The following is a 24402-nucleotide window of genomic DNA, read 5'->3' on the forward strand; positions in this document are numbered from 1 at the left end:
GAATGGTATCAAATACTTTACATCAAACACACGCTCGGTTCCAGCTATTACTATGAGTCGTTCTCCCCTCAGCAGCCTCCACTGCTGCAAGTGTGTGTTGTGTTTTTTCCACTCTACTGGCTGTGACAGGTCAGGGACTGAGAGAGGACGAGAGAGAGGACAGAGAGAGAGGACGAGGGAGAGGACGAGAGAGAGGACGAGAGGAGAGAGAGCAAGAGAGAGAGAGAGAGAGAGAGAGATTCTTCTCCTACTCTCTTCTTTAGAGAATTAGAACCCTCATCCTCTCCTTTGACAGACTGATACCACCCTCATTCTCATACCTCTCATTCTTTCACTCCATCAGCTGGGATTTCTACTACAAGTGGGAAAACAACTGATTCCCCTCTCCTACTGGGGTTTGTGTACTACACACAGAGGGAGAGCTCACGTCTTTCCTCCTCTGGCTCTACTGGGCTTTGGACATTTCATGCAACTATATCTTAGGAGAGAAAAACCAATTAAGACCAGATTAATTGACCAGATTCTCCTACTCCACACTCCCTCTCTCTCTCTTCCCTCTGGTCCACACGAGAGCTGAGCATAGAATGGGAGAAGAGAAGAGAGGAGACGGAAAAGATAGCGAGAGAGAGAGAGAGAGAAAAAAGAGAGAGTGAGGGAGGAGAGGGGGGCAGCGAATGACGCTAATTGCCGTGTTGGCTTTGTTTCTCCCTGTCGCATTACTTACTCTCCCGCTTGAACACACAAACACACACACACATAAACATGTACACTTACTCTCCCGCTGGAACACACAAACACACACACACACACACAAACATGCACACTTACTCTCCCGCTGGTTCACGCCAAAACAAACCTCCCAGGCAGTGTTTGTTTCTTTGAAAGTAGCAAGTAGAGAAAAACAACAGGAGACAGACGAGAAGGAGAAAATAAATAGTCGCTGGAGGAAGAAGAGAAGAAAATAAAAAAAGAGGAGAAGATGAGAGAGGAGAAAAACCTGTCACTCAGAGTACAGTAGTTGTATAGTAGACATCACTTGGACCGGAATTTTCCGCCACTCTCCCAGCCAATCAGATCGAGTGAGGGGATTCTCACAGGGTAAGGGGGAGGAGACAGAACACTGTTGTTGATTGACAGCAGGAGGCCTAGAGGTGGAGCCACGGACGAAAGGAGATAGAGAAGGTGGAGAGAGAGAGAGAGAGAAGAGCAGCAAGCAGCCACACTTTACACACCCTTTCCTTTTTCTTCCTTCTTTCTCTCTTTTCACTGTTTTTCTGCCTTGTCGAATCCCCCAACACTCGCCATTACCCCCACCTTGTGACTATCACTAGCCACTACAGAGTCAAGATGAGCCATTGCAGGAAGAGATGCAAGAGACAGCTGACTAAAGTGTTTCGCTTTTTCTACCGCTTCCTCACAGGGACACTCGAGAAAGGTAGGCAGTCTCTCCACTCTAACCCCGCCTGGTTCTAACCCCCCTACTCCTAACCCAGACCCCCACAGCTGGATCACCTCCACAGGTAAGGTTAGAGCAGAGGTCTGGGTCTGCTCCCGGTTCTTGCTTCAATACATGAGTGCTTGGGACTAGGGGCCGGGGTGTTGTAGATCTATGGTTTTACCTCTGCTGTTCCAGCTTTGTCATTCTATGTCTAAGAGCTGAAGTGTTCTAGCTGTGTGGTATTGTTGGTATCTGATATTATATCTCTATTGGTTCTGTGTGGTTTTCTATGTACGCCTTATAGTGTGTGTAGGTAGGTGTGTGTGTGGATACGGTAAATGTATGTGTGTGGGTGCTTATTTTTGTCCTATTTCATACATGTACGAGTGTGTATTATACGAATGTCTGAATTGGAAATGTTACTTTTTTAATAATCTGAGACACCCTCTGGATAATGGGGTCACGGCCACTGGTGTGTGTGTGTGTGTGTGTGTTAGAGAGAGAGAGACTCTCTGTACATGGAGATTACATGGTGATTATTAAATTAATTGAGCTGTGGATGTACTGTACACTGAACAAAAATCTAAACACAACATGTGAAGTGTGTGTCCCATGTTTCATGAGCTGAAATAAAAGATCCCACATGTTTTACATATGCACACAAACATTTGTTTACATCCCTGAGTGTTTCCCCTTTTTCCAAAATAATCCACCCACCTGACAGGTGTGGCATATCAAGAAGCTGATTAAACAGCAAGATCATTACACAGCTACACATTGTGCTGGGGACAATGGAAGGCCACTCCTAAAATGTGCAGTTTTGTCACACAATACAATGCCACAGATGTCTCAAGTTCTGAGGGAGCGTGCAATTGGCATGCTGTTGCCAGATCATTTTATGTTCATTTCTCTACCATAAGCCAGCTCCAACGTCGTTTTAGAGAATTATGTCCAACCGGCCACACAACCGCAGACCACGTTAAGGCCATCATGCGGGCGAGCGGTTTGCTGATGGCAAATTTGTGGACAGAGTGCCCCATGGTGGCAGTGGCGTTATGGTACGGTACAGCTAATGAACACAATTGCATTTTATTGATGGCAATTTGAATGCACAGAAATACCGCGATGAGAGGCCCATTGTGAGGCCCATTTTTTTTTTAAGGGTTCTGTGAAATGCATAGATTAGGGCCTAATTTGTTTATTTCAATTGACTGATTTCTTCATATTAATTGGAACTCAGTTAAATATTAGACATTTTTACATGTTGCATTTATAAATTTGTTCAGTATAGAATGAAAGGAAGACTGAGTCAACTTTTTTTTCATGAAATCACTCTCTCGCTCCTCAGCAGAATTAAAAGACAATCATCCCCTACAAACTGTTGAGCAATGATATGATACCAGTATAGTTGACCTGTTCAGTGGGTTACTGTGATAAGCTTATTTTATTGATCTACTTGACAAGGTACTTATTGCATCCTCTGTCATCCCTCTTTCTTTCTTTCTCTCATTAGACTTTGACATCTAAAGAGGAACATATTCATATTCAGAAAGCAAGTGCGTACACACACACACACACACACATACTCAAACACACCAGAGCTGCTATCAGAAACACTAAGCATAAAGAAATACTGCAGTGTCCAGTAAGTCAGTGGTCTTATAATCATCAGATCCATTAAGTATTTATTAAATACTGTGTGTGTGTGTGTGTGTGTGTGCGTGCGTGCGTGCGTGCGTATGTGTGTTCATGTGTACTTCCGTAAGTTTACCCAGAGAGCGATGTTTCCATGACAACCAGTTCCTGCGTGTCTGTTCCAGGAAGAGGAGGGTGACAAAGAGAGAAGGGTGTGGAGATGGAGGGGGGATGAGAGAGAGAGAGAGAGAGAGAGAGAGAGAGGTGAATGTGGTCCTCTGTGTATAGGAGCTAGCTAATAGTAGGCCTTTGCCATGATTTCATCAAAGTCCATCGTCGTTTGTATTTCGTTATCGTGGCATTTCAGGACATGCTAATGTCAAAGTGCCCAGCTAACAGTCAGTATATAAAATGTTACAGTATATACTGTTTACTAGATGGATACACCATTTGTAGACCTCCAGTCCCTGATTAGAAGGGAAGGATGAAAATCTGTAGGCCCACAGTTCACTACAAATGAGTTCAAAACAATGCCTTTTGTGAACGTTCGTTGTAGGGGACCACTTTTAATGCCACGCCGTTTGAGCAAGCCATAGGGATCCCACATGAAATGATTAGGAGACTGAACCAAATGTGGTTTTTCTGCCTTCCACCATGTCTGAGGGAGAGAGAGAAGGATGAAGGGAGGGAGAGAACTCTATCTGTGATAATTAACTCTGTCTGGTAAAGCTATAATTAAACTGGCTTGCGCAGCAAAGACCTGATTTCTCAGGTGTGTGTGTTCTCCTCTCTGCCCTAGGGCTCCGTTATATTGTTGTGTAACTATCTCTACTTTGACTAACAGGCATGAAACACTATTCGACGAATCTCTCTCGTTTTGTGTTGTCTGTCTGATAAGATATTCATTGGGTTGTGTCATTCTCTGAATGGTAAGATACCAAATATTCAGGCAATCCTCGGCCTATATCTGATCATTACATGGTAACCAGCTGAGCTAAAGCCTGGGCATTAGCTCAGAGAGCTGACACAAGTCTTTCAGGTCTCAAGCGAGGTTACTCACTACCAGTTCAATGAACCACCTCTGATATAGCTATAATCGATTCCAGCAGAGTAAGTAACAGGAGCACATATTCTATTGCCTTGTTGTTTTGCCAGACTTCGTCTTTTTGTTGTGTGTTGTGTCTCTCATTAGCTGCAGTTAGGGGCCGATTCCGACCTGAGTTAAGCATGTGTCTATACGTCGCCATTTCAACACCATCTCCTTGACACACAAAATATGTTTATGAAAGAAATACAGTGTTTTTGATTTATTATGAAAATTGCCACATTCAGCTGTTCAATAATCACAGGACTTTTTGGTGGCACCTTAATGGAGGACAACGGGCTCGTGGCAACGGCTGGAGCAGAACTGGTGGAATGGCATCAACGACATCAAACACCTGGTTTCCATGGTTTCCATGTGTTTGATGTCATTCCCTGAACTCCATCCGAGCCATTATTATGAGCCGTCCTCCCCTCAGCAGCCCCCACTGATGGCAATGTAGGAAGTATATAGAATTATGACAGGAGAATAGTGTACAATAGTAGGCTATGCAATTGTCTATTGCCTGTGCTAACCATGGAACTGTGCGACGACCGAGCCAAGTGTTGTACCGTGTGTTGGGTTTAAGCTGTTACGGTTTGGTCTCCGCTCTGCTCCATAATGATTTAAGTAGCCTACACGTTTAAAAAATATCTATATTATCAACTGTTCCTAATGATCCTCAAAAACCACTTGGCCATGACGGCATTTACAGAAGAAACAAATGAAGTTAAACGAAACAATGTAATTAAATGGAATGATAATGTAGGCTTTACCAACTGAAGGGAACGAACAGTAAATTGGCAGTGTAATATGTGTGGTTGTTAGGCCTACTGATGGTCGATTCTGATAGTGGTATTTAACACGATAGAAATAGGAAACAGAGAAAGTCAGAGTAGCCTACAATGAAGACATTCGAGAGTGCCCATCCCTTCAAGTTGAAAGGTTGTACATGTCATTTAAATTCTGCACAATGGCATAGCATTTCTTAAACTTTACTGTGGGAAAGTTGATCTGTTGATATGTGTGAGATTTCTGCCATATGACTTTTTTCACAGTTGTCACCAGCAATTATGAGGTCAAATAGATCTAAAAACAAGTGTAATTTACATGTACAATTCCCTTCTCCAAATGGATGACTCATTTACCGAGATCTTATCAATAGCTCCTATCAAGTTGTAAATTACAGTGCATATGGTGCTATTTCTAAAGGAACAAATGTCCACTTGGAAACGGGTAGGTTCGGAAACGATAGGTTCGCTACTGTCAAGTTCTGACCTTAGTTCTTTTGTTATGTCTTTGTTTTAGTATGGTCAGGGCGTGAGTTGGGTGGGTTGTCTATGTTAGTTTTTCTATGATTTGCTATTTCTGTGTTTGGCCTGGTATGGTTCTCAATCAGAGGCAGCTGTCAATCGTTGTCCCTGATTGAGAACCATATTTAGAGAGCCTGTTTTCTATTGTGTTTCGTGGGTGATTGTTTTCTGTGTCTGTGTGTTCCACACTGAACTGTTTCGCTTTTAGTTTCTGTCTTTCAATTTGTTATTTTGTATTTTTGTGTTCAGTGATTTTGTTCCTTAAAACATGACGAACACGTACCACGCTGCATATAGGTCCGATCTCTTATACTTCTCGTCAGAGGAGGACGAATCCTGTTACAGCTACACCTTATTAATGGTTTTCAAGTTGGTGGAATTATTAGTGAATTAAGTCAAGGTCAGATTATGACATATCTGTAGACACACCTTAATGTATTCAATCCAAATCAAATAGCAGGTGAATAGCACACTATTCTCATGCTTAAATTCCAGGTCAGAAAATGCATAGAGAGAAAAGTTCATAAAAAGGGAGTAATGTTCAATTTACGTACGCTTAACTCAGGTCAGAATCAGGACCATAGAGAACAGGGCTGACTGATAGCAAACTAATTTACTGGAGACAAAGTCTTGTACACATGCACGGCAAAACACGCACGGGCACACACAGACACACACACATCATACGCAGACACACACACATGCTGTACAGACACACACACGGACACACACACACACACAAAGCCCCACACTGTGGTGATGGAAGGGATATAGGATAGGGAGGGGAGGAGGAGAGGAGGAGAAGAAGCACAAACCGTGGTAGAGATGTAGGCAACACAGCAACACACAGCAACACAGGGAGTCGACCAGTAGCAGCTATCAGTCAGAGTGACACGGTGCTAAAGGAAACCTGAGGGTTCATTCCTCGGTCTCCTGGGAATGATAATACACACACTCCTTATTAATGACCTCTGATTACACAGCCCATATGGTGCTATACTTACACACACACACACACACACACACACACACACACACACACACACACACACACACACACACACACACACACACACACACACACACACACACACACACACACACACACACACACACAGCACAGCACTTCTCTCTGTCTGCCAGTTCTAACTGTACCTAGTTTAGGTGCATTGTGAATAGATGATCCAATTACTGAAGACTCCACAGAGGTGTGAATGGAAACAAAAAGAGACCTGTGTTAGACCTATTTCAGTCATTCCTTTTTCAACCTAGATGCACTTTGATAAGGGTTTATATCCCGGATGGTGTTAAAGATATCCTTATCTGACTTTTAATGCAGCAATAAGCCTATATTATCATAGTATAATATTGATGATGTCACCTTCTGCGCCGCTCTCTCTCTCTTCCTGCCCATCTCTCCCGCTTCGGTCTACCCGTCAAGTTTCTCTTCTTTACTGAATGGATACAAACTGTCAACATATAATAGACCATGAATAAACCATACGCTGGGTTACGTGAAAAGCACTGAAGAGCTGTTTGTGTGAAACGACTAACGGACTGTAGCATTTTATCCCAGCATGTGTTAATAGTCTCCACAGGAGAGGAAATGTTTACTTCCATAAAGAGAAATCACTCAAAACAAACCTCATATCTTCATAGTGGGACTCCCTGTGCATCTATCTATTTCTTCAGAGAGAATAGAGGAGACACTCAGCTGTGTGTTGTGTCGCTGTGTGTGTGTGTGTGTGTGTGTGTGTGTGTGTGTGTGTGTGTGTGTGTGTGTGTGTGTGTGTGTGTGTGTGTGTGTGTGTGTGTGTGTGTGTGTGTGTGTGTGCGCGCATGTGTGTAAAGCTGTGATATGACTGTATAATAGGCAATATCAGGACCCAGCAGGAGGCCGGAACAAAGCCTGTGGGTTGGATAAAGACGAGGATGGAGGCCAGAGTGAGGACTGTGGGTTGGTTCGAGATGGATCCCAGCCATGGTGACAGGTTTGTGATGGCCAGAGTGTGGCTTGGGGGTTGGATAGAGATGGATCTAGGGCCCGGTCCAAAAACAAACCCCTCTTTCTGCTTGTATAGATCCGAGAGGATTGGATTGGCAGGCTAGTCAATATGATTGAAGTTCTAACATTGCTTATCAGTGGTGGTTACTACCGCTTTGCTTATTACTTTACAATATTTCCACAAGTCTTATATAATTTTATCATTGTTGTATAGTGTTTTTTTAAATAGGATATTGTTCAATGAGGACTAGTGTTTTATTTACAGTTGATCATTTAAGTACACCTGAAGTTATAGTAGCAAGTCAATGGCTTACACTCACTGGATAGTTTATTAGGTACACCGATCTAGTACCGGGTCGGACTCCCCTTTGCCTCCAGAACAACCAGAATTCTTCAGGGCATTCTACAAGGTGTTCGGAAACATTCCACAGGGATGCTGGTCTGACGCGTTGGGATCACGCAGTTTCTGCAGATTGGAAGGCGGTACATTCATGCTGCGAACAGCCCGTTCTATCTCATCCAAAATATTCTCTTTTGGGTTGAGGTCTGGGGACTGCACATGTCACTCAAGTAGAATGTGGGCCTGGAGATTTCATCATGGCTACACTCGAACCCTAGGTCATCACGTCGCCTGGCTGAGAAATCAGCTGCAAAATGTAAAGATGTAAACCAAAATGTCAAATGTATTATTTTATTTGCACTTACTGAGTGCTGGCTTTAATTGCTACCCAGGAATAATTTGATATTGAGATCAAAATGGCTGCGTTGGACACCACTGAAAGATCACATCCCATTTCAAGGACACACTTTTTCTCCCTCCAGACGTAGATTTGTGAAGATTCTCACTCATTTTCTCACCCATAATTGAATTTATTCCCTTTCTAAATCTGTAGCCCGTCTGTCACTCACTGACACCTCCCGCTCTCACCTCACATGCACACTTGCACATAAGAATATATATTTTTTTAAATATTATTTCTCCTTTATTTAACCAGGTAGGCTAGTTGAGAACAAGTTCTCATTTACAACTGCGACCTGGCCAAGATAAAGCAAAGCAGTTCGACACATTCAACAACACAGAGTTACACATGGAATAAACAAACATACAGTCAATAATACAGTAGAAAAAGTCTATATACAGTGTGTGCAAATGAGGTAGGATAAGGGGGGTAAGACAATAAATAGGCCATGGTGGCAAAGTAATTACAATATAGCAAATAAACACTGGAATGGTAGATGTGCAGAAGATGAATGTGCAAGTAGAGATACTGGGGTGCAAAGGAGCAAGATAAATAAATAAATACAGTATGGGGATGAGGTAGTTGGATGGGCTATTTACAGATGGGCTTTGTACAGGTGCAGTGATCTGTGAGCTGCTCTGGCAGCTGGTGCTTAAAGCTAGTGAGGGAGATATGAATTTCCAGCTTCAGTGATTTTTGCAGTTCGTTCCAGTCATTGGCAGCAGAGAACTGGAAAGAAAGGCGGCCAAATGAGGAATTGGCTTTGGGGGTGACCAGTGAGATATACCTGCTGGAGCGCGTGCTACGGGTGGGTGCTGAGATAAGGCGGGGCTCGACCGAGCAGAGACTTGTTGATGACCTGGAGCCAGTGGGTTTGGCGATGAGTATGAAGTGAGGGCGAGCCAACGAGAGCGTACAGGTTGCAGTGGTGGGTAGGATATGGGGCTTTGGTGACAAAACGGATGGCACTGTGATAGACTGCATACAATTTGTTGAGTAGAGTGTTATTTTGTAAGGCTATTTTGTAAATGACATCGCTGAAGTTGAGGATCGGTAGTATGGTCAGTTTTACGAGGGTATGTTTGGCAGCATGTGTGAAGGATGGTTTGTTTGCAAAATAGGAAGCTGATTCTAGATTTAATTTTGGATTGGAGATGCTTAATGTGAGTCTGGAAGGAGAGTTTACAGTCTAACCAGACACCGAGGTATTTCCAGAGTAGTGATCCTAGACGGGCGGACAGGTGTGGGCAGCGATCGGTTGAAGAGCATGCATTTAGTTTACTTGCATTTAAGAGCAGTTGGAGGCCACAGAAGGAGAGTTGTATGGCATTGAAGCTCGTCTGGAGGTTAGTTAAGACCATGTCCAAAGAAGGGCCAGAGGTATACAGAATGGTGTTGTCTGCGTAGAGGTGGATTAGAAAATCACCAGCAGCAAGAGCGACATCATTGATGTATACAGAGAAGAGAGTCGGCTCGAGAATTGAACCCTGTGGCACCCCCATAGAGACTGCCAGAGGTTCGGACAACAGGCCCTCCGATTTGACACACTGAACTCTATCTGAGAAGTAGTTGGTGAACCAGGCGAGGCAATCCTTTGAGAAACCAAGGCTGTTGAGTCTGCTGATAAGAATGTGGTGATTGACAGAGTCGAAAGCCATGGCCAGATTGATGAATACGGCTGCTAGAAAAGCAGGGTAGGATAGATATTGGTCTGGAGCCGTTTGGGTCTGGAGTGTCTCCACCTTTGATGAGGGGGATGATCACGGGAGCTTTCCGATACTTGGGAATCTCGGACGATACCAAAGAGACGTTGAACAGGCTAGTAATAGGGGTTGCAACAATTTCGTCAGATAATTATAGAACGAGATGGTCCAGATTATCTAGCCCGGCTGATTTGTAGGGGTCCAGATTTTGCAGCTCTTTCAGAACATCAGCTATCTGGATTTGAGTGAAGGAGAAATGGGAAGGCTTGGGCGAGTTGCTATGGGGGGTGGAGGGCTGTTGATCAGGGTAGGGGTAGCCAGGTGGAAAGCATGGCCAGCCGTAGAAAAATGCTGATTGAAATTCTCAATTATAGTGGATTTATCGGTGGTGACAGTGTTTCCTAGCCTCAGTGCAGTGGGCAGCTGGGAGGAGGTGCTCTTATTCTCCATGGACTTTACAGTGACCCAGAACTTTTTTGAGTTTGTGGTACAGGATACAAATTTCTGCTTGAAATTTTACCAGAGAAGTGACAGATTAATGACAATGTGATAAATAGAAAACTATTTGCAGATATTCTTAGAGCATAAAAGGCCATATTCTGTAATTCACTTCAGTTATTTTTGGAAACAACGACGATACTGGGAATACTTGTAATGTAATCTTATCTCAGAAAAGCATTTCTGCGTGTCATCTCTTCTCCCTCGCCTCTGCCCTACTGACTATCTGCCCACCTGCTGCATGCTTCACTTGTGTCAAGCTCTCTTCTCGCTCTTGTCTCATTTACAGCTGAGGTATTCCACAACAGCCTGACTGCCATAATCTGCTCTCCTCGTCTCGCCTTGCCTCATTTTATGCTCTAAATCCAGACCTCAAATACTCCAGGGTTTCTGTTGATTCACTCCTCTCCCTCGTTTCTGTGTTGACAGAGAAACACTCAAAAGTCTCTAGTAATGCTATAGGGAACCTTGAGCCAGTGGATTACGTGTACTGTCCAGGCATTTTTAGGATGGTGACGTTACGGCATGGTTTGACATATTAATTCCATGACAAATTTCAACCATCTTCTAGGGGCATCGCGAGTGCCTGTTACCATCTTGTAGGCTCAAGCGAGGGCATTGTGGGTGGGAGTGTGGACCGGCTTAAACTGTGGGCTATAGCTACAAACATCTCGGGTCCAATCCCGGTGCTAAGCACTCCTTTTTAAATTGTTGTTTCTCTCTTTTAACCCTAACCCAAACCTTAAACAGTGACTGCCCCGGAAAAATTGAATCAAAAACAAATCAAATTGTATTAGTCCCATGCACATATTTAGCAGATGTTATTGTGGGTGTAGCGAAATGCTCGTGTTCCTAGCTCCAACAGTGCAGTAGTATCTAACAATGATTCACAACAAAACACACATATCTAAAAGTAAAATAATAGGATTAAGAAGCGTATACATATTATATCGAGCAATGTCGGAGTGGCATTGACTAAAATAGAATAGAATACAGTATATGCATATCAAATGAGTAAAGAAGTATGTCAACATTATTTAAACATTATTAATGTGACTAGTGTTCCATTATTAAAGTGGCCAGTGATTCCAAGTCTATGTATATAGGGCAGCAGCCTCAGGTGCTGGGTTGCATAACTGGGTGGAAGCCGGCTAGTGATGGCTATTTAACAGTCTATTGGCTTAAGATAGAAGCTGTTTTTCCATCTCTCGGTCACAGCTTTGATGCACCTATGCACCTATACTGACATTTCCTTCTGGATGATAACCGGGTGAACAGGCCATGGCTCTGGTGGTTGAAGTCCTTGATTATCTTTTTGGTCTTCCTATTGTAATGAATGTGAAATGGCTAGCTAGTTAGCGGTGGTGCGCGCTAATAGCATTTCAATCGGTGACGTCACTCGCTTTGAGACCTTGAAGTAGTGGTTCCCCTTGCTCTGCAAGGGCCGCGGCTTTTGTGGAGTGATGGGTAACGATGCTTCGTGGGTGACTGTTGTTAATGTGTGCAGAGGGTCCCTGGTTTGCGCCCGGGTAGGGGCGATGGGACGGTCTAAAGTTATACTGTTACACTATGACATTGTGTGCTGTAGGTGTCCTGGAGGTGTCTCGTCTAAAATGTAGTTTTGGAACCTGAGTACGTCACAACAAGTAAATGGAGGTTGGGTTTGGATTTCAATAATTTTTACAATTCATGCCCCCTTTTGCGAAACTCCAAGTGCAAATCACCCCTCCACCCACTTAGCTTCCCTCCATTGAATGGGGCTCCGTTGTTTCATGCACCTAAGCACGTTCAAAGGATCATGACCGTTTGAGACTGCTGAAGGACCCTATCATGCAGAATATGTGGTTGGAGATCATTGGTCCCCAATTCTGTACCAGTAACACTACCTTACTTGAATAAATTGAAATTATCTTAGCTAACAACGTTAAATAACATTATTGCTGGTTGTATAGTTAGCTATCTTTGATAACGCAAGGAAGGCTAGCTAAAATTTTAGCTAATGTTAGCGTAACTAGCTAGATAACAAGCTCGATAACTAGCTAGTTAACTTCCTCAATACAACTTAGTTAGGTCGAAGCTCATACAGGATTGGTATTGTCGAGATGCTGCTGGTTATGAACCATATCATTTGATAATGCTAGAAAGGCAGGCTAGCTAGCTAGCTACAGGTGCCCTCAGGCCCATACTCCGCTACTTTGATGGTTTTTAATGCTTTACTGGGAAGCTTATCAGAAGTAGACTTCCTCATGTTATTTATATTGGAGCTGGGTGCAGGTGAGCTGCGCAAAGTGGTCTTCCTACTAGGGCACACCGCTTCAGTGTAACAGTGTAACTCTGGTTCAAAGGCTCATGATTACTGTATACAATAGCTGTAGGATCAACAGAGGTATTCGGGGGAATTAGGGGGACATAAATTAAGTTACTTACATTGTGTCTGCCAATGCCCCTAGCATAATGTACATTTGATGCAGCATTATGAAGACTCATTGTCACAATGGTAGGGGTTAACTGAGCTGGTCTTGGGTCATTGATAAGTAATTGTTTCCAGAGTCCAGGAGCCAAGATGATTTGGATGGAGTCCGTCAGTATCGTCTGTTTCCAGAAGGTGTGTAAGATGTGTAATGCCAGTAGCCTGCAGAATCTTTCACACCCGAGGCCCAACGATGGTACTGGACCTGAAATGATTGTCCGTTTTTCGTCTTTTAATGCTAAAAGCAGTTCTTTAAAATACATTTTCAGATGTTCCGAGCTCGGCCTCCTGATGTCGTTTGACCCCACATAGGTTTACGACAGTGTCAGCTCCCGGGCATCTATCGTAGAACAGTCGGAAACAGCCTTGTTATGTCCTGTACTCGTGCTCCTGGGTAGCACAGAGTTTTTGACTTGGGGACCGAGATGTTTCTCACCATAGAGCTGCCTATGATGACAGCTGGCGATGCTAAATGGGCCGGTCTCTCAGGCAGCCTCACGGTCTGGTGAGAGTGGGAGCTCAGAGGATCTGAACCCGAGGTAGAAGCCACCAGAGAGGGAGACAGAACAGAGGACGAATACGCAGGAACATCTGGATCCGGGGCGTCAAAGACGTTCCGTCCGGGCTCAACATCTCCAAACAGACCCTCATTATCATAGGACGCTTTCTTCGACTTCCACGGCGAGTGACGTATCTCCATGGCTGGTTGGGGTCGAGAACAGCTCCGTTCTCCAGGGAATGAGTCGGGGTCTCCCCCCTTCGTTCTACAGCTCCATTCTCCAGTTGGCAGCCGCACATGTAACATAGAGAAGACCAGCAAGGGGACCCTCAACATCACGCAGGCATGCCCTCACTGTGAGCTGTAAATGGAGCAGGGAGGACACTTGAATCAGGTTGGTGACATTTGACCTGGTTTCTAGTTCACCTTATAACTTTGCCTGGTACAATCAGCCTGATCGCTGAGTTTTCCATTCTTTTTCACTTCACGTCTTGATATCTGAAGTGAAATAGAAAGGTGAATGCAGCAATCAGGTTGGTTCCACCATGTTAATCATAACCACCATTGATAATGTAATCAGTGCTCTGTGTGTGTGTGTTTGTGTGTGACCGACCAGTATGTTTGATGAGGGGCCAGAAGCTGATCTATGCTGCCATGCCCATCAATGTGGCGCTGGCAAAGACCTCACCTCCAGACCTCACCTCCAGCTTCACCCCTCACCAATGGTCGTCAATGGGGAGACCGGGATTAGGTAGATTTAGTTTGACCTGTTCAAACTTCAAAATAGTATATGTTTGTTTGTCCAATATCACTTATCCTGCCATTGGTAATAGAACAGTGACTGTGTGTATGTGTTCACAGATGCATCTATGGAACCAGCACTTGGAGACTTGCAAGATGATGTGATGTAGTTCTGACCGACAGAGAGGCTTGATACTGACGTCTCTGAATGGAGAGAGACCTGGCACTCAACACATCCCCAATGTGGTGACTAGTAATTATACAGTACAGCAGAAATGTCCAGTATTTGCAACACCCTTTCATTCCATGAGTAACTGATATACTCTGCCTATTTATACAGATGGAGAGATCTGTAGATGCTTTTGCCAGACGACAGCCTCGGTCATTTGATGGGGAGTCTATAATTGAGTAGCTATTATCTGACCTGTTCAAACATTATCATACTACCTGTTTGTGTTTCAGATATTACATATCCTAACTGCCATTGGTAATGGAACAATGACTATGTGTTTATGTGTTCACAGAAACATGTATTGAGCCAGCACATGGAGACTTGCAAGATGCGATGAAGTCCAGACTGAGAGACGGGCTTGATAATGTTGTCTCTGAATGGAGAGAGACCTGGCACTCTGCATTACAATTTTACTAGACATAACTTTGACTTGTATTGTCTTTTTTTTTATTAAATTGAATGGTATCAGTCAATATGGGGAGGGAGAAACCCGGTGTATTATTCCTTCAGGATTAGGGTACTCCTGTTGATAACACACCACACAGGAAGTTATGACCACCCTGACATGTTTGCCAAGATAGCCCCATTACCACCAGGCAAAATGTTGATAGGCAAAGTATCTGAATATACAATTCAACAATTGCATTCTCATATTACTCTGTAGGCTACTGACCTATTCAAGGCTTCCTCCGGTATCACACAAAATACATCTGCCTGTAGGTGTTGAATTCAACCTTTTGTGAGGTTTGTTTGTTGTGATTGAGTGGTGGGAAATATCTGCGGGCAAGGTTTTGACAGATGGGCGTGTCTTGGTGGTGACAATGGCACACCCAAGAAGCACCCACATCAAACCACACCCCCAAGCCAACTCACGTATGGCTTCTGTCAGGGCCGCCAGCATTTCCTGAGGAGCAAGCCAAAAAATGAGGCTAAATCAGTGGGTGCAGTTCCCGTTTAACCCTAACCAATCAGAATTATTACATACATTTAATCCAATGCCTAAACTTAACAAAGAGCTCGGAATGAATGCCTAAACTTAACATCAAGGTTAGTTTCGATTGCACTTTTGCGCAGTTTGGCTTACAGCTAACAGATGGCAAAACATAATTAAAAGGCCAGCACATTCGGTGATCTCTGTAGCCTACAGTTACGACAAATGTCTCCATTTGTCTTTGAGGTTACATTGCAAATGTGTATTCTCTATCACACACACTGACTCTCCACTCTGTTCTTTTGGCCCATCAGAAGGTCTCACAGCATGTGTCCTTGTCTACCACCCTCCATCCCTTCGTCTCCCTTCCCACCTTCCCCACCTCCCCCCCTTCCCTTCCCTCGTTCCTCTCCTCCCTTACGAGAAAGCTGTGAAACATCACCTTCATCCATCATCGACACACACACCTCTCACACACCCACCGAAAATGCGCACACCTCACACACACTAAAAATGAATTCCAATTAACAGCAGTCTGCCTGGGAGGAGGGGGAAGAGAGGAGAACAGATAAAAGAGACAGCATGTACATGTCCGAAAGAAGAGGAGAAAGGTTAGGGAAGGAGAGGAGAAAGGTTAGGGAAGGAGAGGAGAAAGGTTAGGGAAGGAGAGGAGAAATAAGCAGTGAGCTGAGAAGGGAGGATAGGATAAGAGAGAAAGAGATGACATGATGAAAAGTACAGAAAAAGAGGGAAAGGGGAGGATAGGAGAAAGAAGAGAGAGCTGAGATGAAGCATGTACAGACAACAATATATCACAGTCTCATGTCATTTATTGACGTCCTATAGTAAACGTCTATTTTTGAATAGTAAACTGACTTCATGTCCCAAGGTCCTGTATTGTTTGTTTTTTATAAACTAGGGTACCAGTGAGGATTTCCTACACTGGACAAGTTATTACAGCTGTTGATTTATAACTTTTGATAATAATATGGCAAAAATATATATAATCCCGTTACATTAAGATATGTGACCGACCGCCTCGATTCAGTCTTATGTAGCAAAATTTGGAATTGTGTTTTTTACATAGGATAAAAGTTGAGGAACACTCCAGCAGTTGAACAATAGGAAAGTAATTCTGATTTGAAAATGTGTAAACATGTAACTCCACTTTTAGAAAATGGCTATTGAATGTTTTGGTACATCTACTGGAGAGCGCTTCTTTGTCTACACCCATTCATCATCGTTTACACCCTTTTAAGCCTTAGCCCCGCACATCTCTTTAAGGATTCATATCTGAGGCCATGTGGTAAACACACGCTATGTCAAATAAAATCTAAGTTTATGTGTCACATGCACAGGATACAGAAGGTGTAAATGGTACAGTGAAGTGGTTACTTGCAATGTCAAAAACAGAAAGTGTCCAGAGAAAAATATTTTATAAATATTTTATCATTGTTAGTTGACGCTTACCCGACACACTTGTCTAAATTGATGAGTCATGTGAAGGAAATTATATAACCACCCCCCCAGCCACATCTAGCGAAGTGGATAGGTCACTATTGTCTCGACATGTTCACATTTCATGAAATACAATAGATGGCCGTAATCAACCCCAGACACACCTGGCTAATTTGATGGGTCATGTAATAATCTGGCCGAGATGGTAGCTTTTGGTAGCTTATTTAGCTAACTAGGTAAATAATGAACCGGCAAAATCCCAACTCATACTACTACCAATACAAACATTGTCTTAACTGTAGTATGAATTTGTAGGTAGCTAAAGCTAACAAACTAAGTTCAATGTAAGCTAGCTAACATTAGGCTATAACTAGCAAAACAAATGGGTTTCTGATTCAAATAATATTACTACACAGATCATACACGTAATGTTAGCTCGCAAGCCAGCAAGCTAACGTTTGCTAGCTAACTAACAGTACGCTTTATCTTGCAGTAAAAACAACTTTCTGGGCTTCCCGGGTGGCACAGCAGACTAAGGCACTGCATTGAAGTGGTAGGGGCGTCACTACATATCCGGGTTTGTTCCAGGGCTGTGTCAAAATCGGCCATTATTGGGAGTCCCATAGGGCAATGCACAATTGGCCCAGCGTCGTCTGGGTTAGGGGAGGGTTTGGCCGGCGGGGCTTTACTTGGCTCATCGCGCTCTCTGTGGCAGGCCGGTGACTGCAGGCTGACCTTGGTTGTCAGTTTAACGGTTTTTCTGCCGACACATTGGTGTGGTTGGCTTCCGGGTTAAGCAGGTGGGTGTTAAGAAGCGTCGTTTGGTGGGTCATGTTTTCGGAGGATGCATGACTCAACCTTCACCTCCCGAGCCCGTTGGGGAGTTGCAGCGATGAGACATCATAGAAATTGGGGAGGAAAAAGGGGGTAAAATACAATAATAATAATAATAATAATAATAATACAATAAACTACTTTCTGACAAAGTTAGAAAATGTAGCTAGACTCTCACCCTTAAACATTGATTAACGCTTCACAGCAGACTGGAACCACTTAACTTTTGTTTAAAGATACATCTTATTTGGCCTTTTTTGTCAACACACTCTGGTTCACACTGACTGTGGCGTGTGCAGAAAGTAGCCCGTCACTTTTTCCAACGGATCTATCGATACCGCCTGCTAAATTCAAGGCATCAATGTTTTTGATAAAAGTAGTAAAACCTTTGTAGTATTCAATGGCTAATGTTATATCTTTCATAAATGGTGCAGTAAAAAGGACTGTCAACACATACTGAACAGCTCACGTTGTAGACAGTAGCATGCTACAATCCAAACTCATCTCCCAGCATGTCCAGCCCAACCATTATCTCAGCCAATCATGGCTAGTGGAAAGGTTCCTGTCTTTTTCCGTGGCTAAACCAACTAAGCCCGTAATTTAACAATTTTATTTGTATTTATGGATGGAATATAAGTTTGTTATTAAGGCACATGAAAGTTCACATGTTCCAGAAGGCATTTCTGGCCAAAAATACATTTTGATTAAAAAAAATGTATGTTAAAATGCTACTCCTGTGAAGTAGTGACGTGCGACATATAAGGGGGATCAAACATATGTTCAATAAAATTCAAGAGTTGATTAATTTTCTGTCCTTGCATTTATGGCAGTGTAAGTTGTCATTATATTATATATTAAGCATTAATCAATTCAATTAGACATTGAACTTCATCCCTGTAAGAATCCTGGCTCTAGCTGTCGGATATTTTTTTGTGTAATGATCTCAGAAATGCAGTGTAACATTTCAAGTCTCCTTATGTTACAGGGGGAAAACAGTTTTGTTTTCATGGGCAAACAAATCCCAAATAATGTATGCATTGCGAAATCGAATGCTTCTAACCGAAAGAGTAACCTTACTTCGATAATTAAAACCTAAATCGATACTGTAATAAATTTGGTTCTTCAATAATATTTGTTGGATGCACATTTGTTGTCCAGATGATTAGTTATGCTGTGATATTTTCACACATCATCATCTGATCCAAAAGGAATTTTCTGAGTGACAGTCAAGAGACAAACAGCTGTTGTGATCGAACATGCGATGCAACAACAGCCCAAGTGCTGGAAAAAAAGGTGTTCGCAAGGAATGTCCAGAATATTTGTGGTGTCTCATTCATTACGCCGGTGAAGACAGTTGTGCCTGGATCCACGTTGGATCTAATATCCTAGCAACTTGATCTTGATAATCGGTTGTCTGCTTTATGTCCAGCAAGGTCTTGTTAGATTTAACAGAGAAAGCATCAAGGTAATGAGTTCATGTTTTTGTAGTGGGCAGTAATATTTGACATGTGTATATACAGTATTAATGATATGATAAAATCCTCACGTATGACTCGTAATAAGACGAAGCAGTTAGCCTAATACAGATTTTTATGACTTCATAAAGATAATTAAAATATACACTCAAGCATTAGGCAATACGTTGACGTAGACCAGCAGTAATTGGTCTGAGAATGGTCTATATCAAAGGCATATATTTAATTAACATTGTAAAATGAATGGATTAAAATACAAGGCACAAAGCTGAAGGTACAAGGCATTAACAAGCATTACAAGACATTATTCCTAGCACACAGATCCTAAGGTTAACTTACAGGACAAAGCATGAACAAAGATCTTCTTACTAGGCCAGAGGCCTAGGTGTAACGGTTTTCTTCCGTCACAGAGGACCAAAATGAAGTGTGGTTAGAGTTCAACATGTTTAATAAAGACAATAAACGTGAACACTACAAAATACCAAAACAACAAATGTGGAAAAACCAAAACAGTCCTATCTGGTGCATAGACACAAAGACAGAAGACAGGAAACAACCACCCACAAAATACCCAAAGAACATGGCTGCCTAAATATGGTTCCCAATCAGAGACAACGATAAACACCTGCCTCTGATTGAGAACCAATCTAGGCAACCATAGACTTAAATAAACACCTAGACTTAAATAAACACCTAGACTAGAAAACACCCCATAAACATACAAAACCCCTAGACCAGAGAAAACACATAAATCCCCCATGTCACACCCTGACCTAACCAAAATAATAAAGAAAACAAAGATAAATAAGGCCAGGGCGTGACACTAGGACATCAGAACTGATCATGCAACCTTCCTCCATGGACTGGATACATGATAAGAGAGAGAGAACAAAGGCATTTCATTCCAGTTATAACATCTGAAGGTGTAACCTTTCAACCCAAAACCAACCACCATTGACCAATCAAGCGATACCAAGTTTACAGTGTAACCTGACCACTAACGCCCAATCTCCACAGGGTGTCACAGCATCTAAATGCATATGTGGGGGATGAGGCCAATGTAAATGAGAGGATGATAGAATCATTTTGAGAGGCATTTAGAGTTCACCCTGTACAGATACAAGTTACCACAGTGATAATACATCCATATACTGTAGATAGCATCAGAATTATCCTAATTGAACAAGTTTCAGATAAGTATAGATACCAAACATTGAAACTATAGGACTATTCTATCACATTCAACAGTCAGACCTCTGAATACTGTAGAAACATTTTGCCCCTCGGAAGTGGGAAAGGCTGGCTTGTCCTTTGGTATTGTTCTCGGTCTTCCAACACCAGGTGTCAGAGAGCACATAAATTAGGGCCAAGCCTACATTTTCATGTTTCTGTGCCTCGGATTGGACACCGAGTCTACAGTGCCCAATTGTGTAGGATAGACTAGTCTGTTTTGTAGTGTCTGTCCTATATCTGAGAGATATGAGAAAGATCAGGAAACTTAATATAAAAAATGGACACATTTAACCCTTTTTTTTAGGCACTAAACTACTTTCATTCATTTTTTCAACTGGTACCGAGCTACCTTCAGGTGAGTCTTGTGAGGATTGTGGGCTTCCTAGAGCAAATTGTAATAGTGTGTAGCCCAAACTGTTTGGACACTACAGACAGAGGTTGGCAGATCAGTGATACTGAATTCAGACGGTTCCACCCCCCTTTTTGGGGTCTCGGTTATTTGTTAGCAGGATGTCGTGCATAATGTCACTTCCTCCAGAGTCCATAGAATGGGTAAGGCCTCTGGGAATAGGACACGGGGCTGTTATTTCATGTTTTGAACATTTTAAGCAAAAGGAAATGGTGAAGAGCAGGGGCAGAGAACACAGAAACACTGATTTTGGAATGAATGATCACTTCCCCACGGAGATCAGTGAAAGGAGAAAAAACTGTATCCCAATCATGAAGGAAAAGCGTTGAATCAACTAGTCTCCTTGGTGATCAGGGATGGGGAGGAACGGATTACATGTAATCCGTTACATGTAAGGGATTACAAAAAAAAACGGTAACTGTAATCCGTTACGTTACCAGCAGAAATATTGTAATCAGATTACCGATACTTTTGAAAAACTAGATGATTACTTCGAGGATGACTTGAAATTCAGGACGGATGTTGGCGGAAAAAAAATCTTTGACACTTCTCCGTTTTCTCAATGACATTCAAGTCAGCATTAAGGCTCATGTTTAAGTTTGTTCCACCTGAGCGAGTCTGACCACAAGTCAGAGACCACTATGATGACACACAAAATGTTTTTGATGGATCATGGTGTCACGACTTCTGCCAAAGTCGTTGCCTCTACTTGTTCGGGCGATGCTCGGCGTTCGACGTCACCGGTCTTCTAGCCTTCATTAATCCTTTTTTCATCTTCCATTGGTTTTGTCTTGTCTTCCCACACACCTGTTCTCAATCCCATTCATTACCTGTTGTGTATTTAACCCTCTGTTTCCCCTCATGTCTTTGTCAGAGATTGTTTTATTGTCAGTATAGTGTGATTGTTGTATAGGTGCGCGTCGGGGTCATCGTACCTATGTTTGGTTTGTTTGTACATTTATTGTTATGGAGCATACTCATGGAACTTTATTAAAAGACTCCATTTTACACTCAGTTTGACTCTCCTGCGCCTGACTTCCCTGCCACCTATTACACCTATGCGTGACACATGGGAAAAGAGCAGGAATATGCTATTGTTGGCTACAGTCCAAGCTATGCCTTCCAATGGTGCGACTGCTGTCGGCATCCAAAGATTAAATAAACGCTTGGAATAAACGCTCGGAGGTAAGGATGATAGTAGGGATGTAGTTTACAGCGATACGGCTATAACTTGTTATTGATGTGAATCACACTGCTGCTCTCTCATTTAGCAATTTGCGCCTTGGTTGTTGTGGATGGCTGTTCACAAATCTAAATCTGTATTTGAATCCAATAATGGTTGAATTCAAGAAGTTTCAGCTGCCTATCAATCATTGTTTTAAAACCAGTGAACAGTCAGTGAAAAATGCGCTCGTGTAACAGCTGCATGGTGTGGATCCCAGCCTGTGGAATAAAAGTGGGGCTTTTATTGCTCAATTGAATTCATTCTGATAACAAAAAAAATCCATAGGACTAAAGGAAACATGCTCAAACTTGCACACATTTGATAGACTTAAAGGGACAATCTGTAGTTTCTACATCTTTTTTTGGACAAATTATATATACAGTACCAGTCAAAGGTTTGGACACACCTACTCATTAAAGGGGTTTTCTTTATTTTTTTACTATTTCCTACATTGTAGAATAATAGTGAAGACATCAAAACTATGAACTCAAATCATTTAGTAAACAAAAAAATGATCAAAACATATTTTATTTTCTTCAAAGTAACCACCCTTTGCCTTGATGACAGCTTTTCACAGTCCATGAGCGTTGCATTTATTTTTCAACTCGAGTCGATGAGCCCAATCAGTCCTCCGTGACAGTAAAATCGCAAACAACAGAGTAGAGCAGGATAATAAGTCCTTAGTTTTGGGATCATGCTCAGGTAAAACAATTTGACTAATTGACAGTATACTTCCATATTTCCAAGTCCTATTCTTGAAGATCACGTGGTATAACATTTATTGGAATGACTGGAATTCTGATACACTTTGGTTTTTAATGTAAAGAGATAATTTAATCGTATTATTATATGTAGTAGAAAGCGATGGGTTAGAAGAAGCCTACATAACCAACCCATAAAGTAACATGTTATATCCATATATGCCTGGCTATGTAAACTTTAACATGGATCTAACCTGCAATAGATGTCGTTCAATTGGTAACATACATTGTTGTCTTCTTTTAATGCCTCTTAAGTGGAAAGTAATCTAAAAGTAACAGAATGTAATCAGATAATGTTACTGAGTTTGGGTAATCCAAAAGTAACATTACTGATTTTCAATTTTGGACAGGTAACTTGTAACTGTAAGGGTCTAGAGAAACTAACAGGCTATTTTAATCCAATGTTCAAATCTGAGTTTGTGTGTTGTAGTGTATGTTGACAACTTCAACTATAATGAATACATGCTCATTTGATCTTCACTTGACAAGGAAAGGGCTGCATATAGCTCAGGTTAATGTATGTAGCCTTCCTAACAAAATACATGAGGTTTTTAACTTGGTCAACATAAATAATATTCATATTTTTAGCTTTGACCCAGACACATTTGGATGCATCTGTAAATGATGGGTAAATGTACATTCATGGATATAGTCTACTGAGAAGGGACAGGAATAGGAATGGTGGGGGTGTAGCACTGTACATTCAGAATCACATACCTTTTCAGAGGAGAGATGATCTTAATGTGTGTCAAATAGAGGCACTATGGGCTCAAGTACATCTGCCTCACCAGGCACCCATATTGGTAGGATGTGTGTATATAGACCTCCTAGCTCTAAGGTGTCCTATCTGGATGACTTATGCACTGGGTTTGACCAGGCCACAGATAGTAACAGAGATGTATTTATCTTGGGTAATTTTAATATAAATTGGAAGGATCACGATAATTGAAATAGAACTCAATTAATGAGATATGCCGAGAGCTGTGGTTTGAAACAAATGGTTAATGATACTACTAGATCATCAACTAAGTTAGGTCACCGTTCGGACACGTGCATTGATCTGATCTTCTGTAATATACCATTGCAATGCTTAAAAGCCAGATCAATGCAGTGGGCTGGACAGACCATAATATTGTGAACATAACCATGAACACCAAGGTTCCAAAGAAACTCCCAAAGGATCGTGGTCAAGAGAAATTGTAAAACGTTTAATCATGAGCTATTTCAAAATGAATTGGCTGCTATACCCTGGGAGCTGATTTATCTAGAGGATGATTTAAATCACGCTACAGAATGTTTTATTGATTTGCTCACTGAGGTAATGGACCATCATGCCCCAGTAAGAAAGAGTACAGTCGGGGCTCGTCCATCTCCATGGACTGATGTTGAACTGGGTGAGGCATTTTCTAAAAAAAAATATCGCAAAAGTCTTAGCAGCCAAATCTAAACTAGAAATTGATTAACAGAATTATAGAACACAACGTAATTATGCAGTTAAATTAAATCGGAGGGGAAAAAAATGTGATTTTACAATAATGCTTTTTAAAAAGGTATGGGATACAGTTAAGGGCTTACTTGGTTCATCTATCTCATCACGCCCATCTAGTGTGGATGTTGACGGGAGAACAATAACAAAACCAGCTGATTTTGGCAATCATTTTTCAGGTTTTTTTTTTACAAAGAACTTTTATTTACTGAGCAATAATGTAAACACCCATTTT

The 24402-nt window shown here is 42.1% G+C and overlaps 1 protein-coding gene and 1 long non-coding RNA gene across 2 annotated transcripts in view; both read left to right on the forward strand.

Annotated features, from left to right (window-relative positions):
• The first annotated feature begins 1189 nt into the window (after nucleotides 1-1189).
• Nucleotides 1190-24402, forward strand: part of LOC135510814 (Kv channel-interacting protein 2-like) — a 113313-nt gene continuing 90100 nt past the window's right edge. The window contains exon 1 of the mRNA XM_064932067.1: nucleotides 1190-1435. Coding sequence (XP_064788139.1) covers nucleotides 1348-1435 — 88 coding nt within the window. The 5' untranslated portion in view covers nucleotides 1190-1347. The remainder of the gene's footprint in view (nucleotides 1436-24402) is intronic.
• LOC135510815 (uncharacterized) lies at nucleotides 6481-14822 on the forward strand. The gene is made up of 3 exons (XR_010451169.1): nucleotides 6481-13776; nucleotides 13999-14133; nucleotides 14244-14822. It is a non-coding gene; the product is annotated as an uncharacterized LOC135510815 (long non-coding RNA).

This window comes from Oncorhynchus masou, chromosome 23, assembly GCF_036934945.1.
Source record: "Oncorhynchus masou masou isolate Uvic2021 chromosome 23, UVic_Omas_1.1, whole genome shotgun sequence".
In the NCBI taxonomy this organism is placed as follows: Eukaryota; Metazoa; Chordata; class Actinopteri; order Salmoniformes; family Salmonidae; genus Oncorhynchus; species Oncorhynchus masou.